Source organism: Drosophila ficusphila, unplaced genomic scaffold (genome assembly GCF_018152265.1).
Source record: "Drosophila ficusphila isolate 14025-0441.05 unplaced genomic scaffold, ASM1815226v1 contig_198, whole genome shotgun sequence".
Classification (NCBI taxonomy): domain Eukaryota; kingdom Metazoa; phylum Arthropoda; class Insecta; order Diptera; family Drosophilidae; genus Drosophila; species Drosophila ficusphila.
The window spans coordinates 567,643-574,825 of NW_025064092.1; the positions used below are offsets into that span (position 1 = coordinate 567,643).

General features: G+C 37.0%; 1 protein-coding gene across 1 annotated transcript; it reads right to left on the bottom strand.

Moving 5' to 3' along the window:
- Nucleotides 1-4,408: 4,408 nt before the first annotated feature.
- On the bottom strand, nt 4,409-5,801 carry LOC108091247 (farnesol dehydrogenase). The gene is made up of 2 exons (XM_017190359.2): nt 5,202-5,801; nt 4,409-4,913 (listed from the first exon to the last, which is right to left on the bottom strand). The coding sequence occupies exons 1-2, from the start codon at nt 5,775-5,777 to the stop codon at nt 4,737-4,739; spliced, it is 753 nt and encodes a 250-aa protein (XP_017045848.1). The 5' UTR covers nt 5,778-5,801; the 3' UTR covers nt 4,409-4,736.
- Nucleotides 5,802-7,183: the final 1,382 nt, after the last annotated feature.

Sequence of the window (7,183 nt, forward strand, 5' to 3'; positions counted from 1 at the left end):
CTTCAGAAATTCCTTTTTATAGATTAAAAAAAAAAACAACAAATAGTTGCGCTTTTAATGTATATTAGAAAAACTTTCAATGCATTAAAGACATCGAATTAAAATTTCCCAATTATGAGGTTAATACGTATATAAAAGTCTTTTTTAAATGGTTTCGTTTTAAGTGTTAAATAACAAAAGGTTTCAATGATAACAAAGCGCATTTCTTTTGGTTAATATAAGATATGCCTAATGATTAGTTTATAACATCTTAAAGTAAAACTAATAACAATTAACTAAGGAGTGATGATCTTTAATTATATTGTACAGCATTTGGGGTCTACTGATAGTTTTCTCTGAGTGCACATGTCTTTCCAGGGATCCAAGGACCGAGAGGAACAGCTGGCAGCTGGTTTCCCCTTCCCGCATTGCCTTGATGGCTCCAAGGATAACACTTTGCTTGACCTTTCTCCGTGTGTGTGTGTGTGTGTGTCTGATTGGCTGTGTGTGTTTGAGAGAGCGCGTGATAAATGATGACGCCAGTCTACCTCAACCTGGCCCCTTTTGGTCCTCCTTTCGGTTACTTATTGTTTCAGCCCGCATCCTTTGTGCCTGGCGACAGTTTTGCCAAGTTTGCCACTGTAACTGCCTGCCACTCCCCCTCGCCTTTCCTCCTCCACCCCCCATCCAACCTCCTCCTCCTCATCCCCTTCCCCTCTGGGTTTCCCTCGCACGTGCTCATTTTCCTTATTGCCGGCCTGACTTAGCGCCTTTTCTGCCAGCCTCGATTTGGCTCAAAAAAATATTGACATTGATTTTGATTTCCTTTTTGCGATTTGATGGGTTGCCTCCTGCACGTACTACATGCCATGTAGCCATGTAGCCATGTAGCACACAGCCTCCAAGGATTCTGCTGCACCAGCTGCCAGATGCCCCGGGCGCAGCAACCTCGGATGAAACAGACTTTATACCCTTGCAGAGCAAAAGGGTATCATCAACATCGGACGACTGTATCATATAGCTGCCATATAAACAATAGTCGAAAATATGTAAAATTATAGAAAAATTGTCATAGCTTCGATGTTGTTTAGTCGTTATGTATTTTGTTTGACATATTATATTTGGTGACTGCAAGGGTATATAAGCTTCAATTATGCGAGTTTCGGTCTTCTGCGAACTTAAAAAACACTATTAAGTATCCTTCTAAGTAAACTCATTAAACTTATTATTTAATTCAGTAAGTTTTTACTGCATAAATCTTTAGCACCTTTAAATGTTAAAAGCGTAAAAGCGTTTTTTATGTCCATTCATGTATGTAAAAAATTCGACAATTTAATTGTTTTAATTGAGCATTAAAAAATTGTCTAACAAAGTACGGAGCTCAACAGCTGTACAATTTAAAGTTCCCCCTTCTTACCACTTCAGTTTATAAAAATACCTATAAATATTTTAAAGCAGCAAAATTGCTTTGAAATAAAATATTGTAATCAATTAAAAATGCATAGAATTTGATACGTTGTCTAAGCGAGTTCTCTTAGTTCATTGGATTTCGATTTATTTAAATTTAGCATTTATTAAATTTCATTGCATTTTTTGCATTTCCTTTGCACGGCTGATTTTTTTGTGACAGACAGCGCATAAATTGGCAAATAATTTATGCATACACAGACAGCTCAAAAAAGGAAAGAGGCAAATCAATTTCATACAATGAAATTAAGTTGCATTTCCCCTTTGGCTCCGCTCGAAACAATCTAATATTAATTAAGCCCGCCAGAGATGTCGGTTAATCGAACTAATTGCATTTGCATTAATTCGCCTAGAAAAAAGCGTAAATAAGTGATAAACAATTCTTTACAAGCGGAGCTAGCCGCTGGCATGAATTTATTATTATAACCCATGATGATTCGGTCCGAGGGGCGCATAATAAATAGACGTATCTTGCCGGCTATTCAGTTAAATTGGTAACTAATTAATCAACCATTTGCGGTTGATAAACACACGGGAATCTCACATCTAATTATAATAATATCCAAGATTTCTCTCTGGCACGAACGAGTCTTTCTAGTTGAGTTTCCATAATGACAGCTTAATTGGAATCGGACCCGCAACTGGACGGGATGTGTAGATTGGAGTCTTGACTCTCTGGATGGGGGCGGCATGTAAAACTTTTGACAGCTGGCGGCCTTGCGAGACCGTCAAAACAACTTTGATAAAGATGGCCAAAACAGACAAACAAAGAGCGAGTCAAACAAATAAATGGGAAGCAGATATGAAAATCGATCAATCTCAAGTTTCGGAAGAAAAACAAATGGCAGAACGAGCAGGGGGTCCGTGAAAAAACACAGCCATCTATTTGAATGCTAATTAAAATTACATTAGCTTACATCAATTTAATTTTTTACAAAGGGAATCTTTAAATGATTTTTTTAATATTTTTATTATTTGATTGAAAAGATAACTCAGATAAAAGTTCACGCAAATTTTTAACAACGCCATTCGCTGCGCATTTATTACCAGAATCCAAGAGCTTCGGGCTTTGTGGGCCTGGCATTTTTACTAAATCTTCTTTCACTGTGGACTCACCAAGAGAATTTGCATGTTGAATCCAAATATATTAGCTTTTTTTTTAGTTTTTTAAAGCGTTTTTTGCAAACAAAAAGGCGGACACGCCCCCAAGGCTGGAAGGCATGAACGGGGTCGTAAAAAATAAACATTCGCTGCGTATTCACGAGTAGACTCCAAATATTATGTATTCTGATTTTGCGATTTGCGGGCGTGATTGAGAATATATCTCATTTACTTATGACTTACTTATTTTTCAACAAATACAGTACACTTTTGGACTCCACGTTTATTATTAATAACTAGAGTTGATGGGTAAACGAGTATTATTAGCAAAATTAAAGGTATAACAACTAGATTTTGTACCAGAATCAGTTTTGGACAAAAGAAATCCTTTTGGGATTGTTCAAAAGAACCATTTTTCTGTTGTGGGCAAATATCATTCTAAGATTTAGGATTTTTAATAATTATTTTCAATTTAGCTGTATTAATTTGTGAAGACTTATTGTTATATAGATTGTTTTATTGCAAACAGGCGCCTTTATTATGTTTTTGCAAATAATCTTATAATGTTATAATGTATTAAATGGCCTAAACGTATTTTCTTCAAATAAAAATGTAATTGAATTGATCACAAAAGCTGATAACACCTTTCTTTTATGTGTTTATGATTGCTCATGGGTATTTTAAGCCAACCAAAGGCGGAGGAAATCGTTTAATTTCATTATTTGATGCGGTCATCTTTTGATTGAAGTCAATTGGAATTTGCAGCTGCAGTTCATTGAGAATTGTGTTTACTTGGCTTTAATAGACTTCGCCAAGGATGCTTCATTGTCCTTGGAGCTGCTGTGGGTCCTGTTTTATGCTCTGCTGCTGCAGCTCCATCGCATTTGTCTGACAAATTGAGTTTCCGGACGGACAGCAACTCGGAAAAAGCGCAAATAAAATCAAATGTGTGGCCGGCAGCAAGAAATACACAGCAATAAAATACTATACACCACACAGCTATAAAAAAATGTATATGACACACAGCTTTTTATTTTAATGTCATACATAAAACTTAATTGCAACTTTATTTATAACTATCCAAAAAAAAAAAGTAAAGACAAATTGTTCTGTTTTATACTGTTTTCTTTTCTGTTTTTAAGCTTTGTTCATAAAAAAAAGGCTTCTCTTTTGAAGTGTTAAAACCATTGATATAAAATTGCCTATTATATTGCAAAGCAAGGCATTTAAAATGAACTAAAAGTGGTTTCTGTGTAAAGGAAGCTGCAAAACAGAGGACTCTCTAATGACTCGGTTTCCTCCTCGTACTATATAAAGCTATTGCTCGAAGATGCCCAATTCCGCACGACACTCTTTTACCACAGAGAATTTAATTTGAACAGAGGCACTGCCTTTATTTCCCCATTTATTGCTCGCCTTTTCTGTGTAAAATTTCCATTGTGTTCCTCGGAAGAACGCCATGTGCAGGCGGCCAACAAAAATTGTCAATTAAAGCCATTAGGGCCATTGGCAATTAGTTGGTTGTCCCATTATGCGGAATGTCATTTGCCGTCGCCCGTATTTATAGCTAACATAATTTTTCACTTGAAACAAAAACTATTTTGAGCCGCCATTTCTTTTTGGGGAAACTTTCATCGATGACCCGAAGCTCAATGTGCAGATAAATAAATCAGAGAAGCTATCAAAATAAAGTAATCAAAAGTTGGTTAGATGGTATTTACGCTTACAATTAAACAAGAACGTTTTTAATTTCCAAAAAGAATAGCTGAAATTCATATTTAATGCTGAAGAAGTGGTAAGCATTCGATATACTTTACATTCGATATTTAAAAGTAAAGCTTTGTTAAATATTAATAATCAGTTTTTATAGTTTCTATCAAGTTTCCGAAAATCCGATATATTTCAAGAAGTGACACACATTTTTTAATATTTTAAAGTTAAAACATAGAGGTGGAAGACAATGAAATGAAAAGTAGTTCAAAATTGTGCTGAAAATCTGTTTATATAACAAATTTGTGTTTTCAAAATTTACAGTACAGGAAAACCATTACATGTTTTTTAGACAAGAGGTGGGTACGAAATAGTAAAATAAAAAAACTGTGCTTAAAAATAAAATCCGAAATACTTTCAGAAACAATACTAAGCTAAAAAAAAAAATATAAAAAAAAAATGTTTAATTTGGTAGAGGACTACAGGGTCTCTCCAAGGGGCTTAATTGTGAGCTCGTGGACCTGGACATGTGGTGGAGTGGAAATGGCGTAGAGCACTCCCTGCGAGATGTCCTCGGAGTGGAGCATGCGGTCCTTGATGGCTTCCCTGATGCTGTCCGGCAGGATCTCGGTATCCACAACTCCCGGACTGACGCTCTGAAATTTGATCAGGGAAAAATTAGGAACATTTTGAAGGGGGGATTGATAGGAATTCTCTTAATAAAAATCATAACAGTGTCAATCAGAATTAATTTTAAACATCTAATTTCCTAAACATGAAATATGGAAACATTACTTCAAATATTTAAAACAATTCTAATAAATAAAGCTTAAGATTTGCCAAGCAAATATAAAGTCTGGGCAAGAACGGAAAGTTAAGTAATAGAAAACTGATTTCCCAATTATGACTTCTTATAATAAATAACTTGGGATGGGGTGACCCACCGTAATCTTGATGCGGGTGCCCAGGCCGAGGAACTCCTGGCGGTATCCTTCGGCCAGAGCCGTGACCGCGTGCTTGCTGGGCGGATAGACGTTGACGTCCGGGACCACGCCCTCCATGGCGGTCATGGTCTTGTGCCCGAGGATGCTGTTGATGAGCACCACATGGCCGTCGAACTTGCGCTCCCTCATGGAGCGAACCGCCCGCTGGGTGCACAGGACGATGCCCATGATGTTCGTCTGCAGGACCTGCTGCATGATGGCCGGGTTCATGTCCACCAGGTGGCCCGACTGCAGGGTTCCGGCGTTATTGACCAGCACATCGACTGCTCCCAGCTTCTGGATCACCCAGTCGAAGGCCTCGTTCACGGAGCTCTCGTTGCTCACATCGCAGTAGAGGGCGAAGAACTTGCCCCTCTTCTCCGCCGGCAGCTCCTTCTGCAGCTCCTTGACGCGGTCCACCCGACGGGCCAGCCCCACCACCGTCATCCCGGCCAGAACCAGGTCCTTGGCTATCGCCGATCCTATTCCCGAACTGGCCCCAGTGACGACGGCCACGCGATTCTGCCAGCGCTCCATGTTGTTCGCTTCGATTTCCGCCGATATTTGCACCGATCTCTCGCTTATCTGGCTTATATATAGCCGATATCGTTGCGTGCCGGCAATAGCCGCTCTCCAAACAAGTTCTAGCCAGTCACACTGAGCGAAAAGCGCAGAAAATAGTAATAGGTTCTTTAAAGTGGTTAATACATTTCCGTATTTATTAAGTAATTTAAGTTGAGAGCTTATATATTATTGTACTTTACTTATAAAGGGATGGTTTTTGGAATCAACATAACAAAATAATTTAAAAAAACAATGCATTTTATAAGTACATTTTAGATTCTTCAGTTGATTTTCCATAAAAGTGTAGGTGGCAATAGCACAAAGTATTGTAAAACAAAATATGCTTCATTTTTTCATTACTTTTATTTTTAATTTTTATTCTCAGCGTCATATGTATACAAAGTACTTTAAAGTATTTTACTAAACAATAACACAGAAAATTATCAAATAAAAACTACAATTCAAGCGAAAATCACTTTGATGACTAAACGTTACGTTCGGTTTTTATTAGCTGCAGTAAAAACCTTTTTGAAAATGCGAGGTTTAAGGCAATCACTAAATAAATTGAGAGAACGTGGCTTTAAAGCCAATTCGATTCACTGAATCGTTACTACATAAGTTTTTTAAGCTTCTTACAAAGTTTTTTTATACATATGATATATAAGGTAGAACTATTATGGTTAAGGCTGGCCTGCAAAGTAGTAAAAAATACTAAATAATGAGTAGAACATAAGTAATTTTTGCTTTTTAAAGTGTCGAAAATTATAAAAAATTGGTTTTCTTTCAGTGAATCTTGTTTGCGTGCTGAGAAACTGCCGTCTCATCGGCAAGACAATTAGCCACACCCCCGATACGAAAAAGGGGCGGACGGAGTTTTATTTGCATAGTTGGAGACGTCAGTTTTTATTGTGTTTGACTAATCCCAACAGTGTGAACTAATGTTCTGCCGGAAAAGTATTGCTCTGGTCAGGTTTTGGGGGATTTAATGATGGTATAAGGAACACATGCTTATACGACTTGCTTGGGATAATAATAAGTCTGTAAATTGGGTCAATTAAACTCATAAGCGTTTGTTTTAAATTATAAGAATTGGATATACGAAGGTATCATTTGCATGGGTAAAAAAATTGAATAACTTAAGGGAGAGATAATCCGCGTGTGCTTACTCAATGTATTGTAGCTAAAAATTAGTATAATAGTTGACTTTTATTTTAGCAAATAGAATTTCAGTCAATGGTTCTGTATTAATAAAACCTTTTGCCGTCAGCTTATTCTATAATTTGCATATAAAATGTACGCGAATCGCATTTTCAACGCTTACAAAAAAAATCGCAAGCAAACACACCTTATTTTCCCAACAATAATTTTTAGACACGTAA

Bases quoted from the DNA above. Each gene is read 5' to 3' on its own strand.
- LOC108091247 (XM_017190359.2), bottom strand. From the start codon at position 5,777: ATGGAGCGCTGGCAGAATCGCGTGGCCGTCGTCACTGGGGCCAGTTCG. The intron at 4,914-5,201 runs GTGGGTCACCCC...ATCAAATTTCAG, and splicing joins GCACCCGCATCAAGATTACG to AGCGTCAGTCCGGGAGTTGT.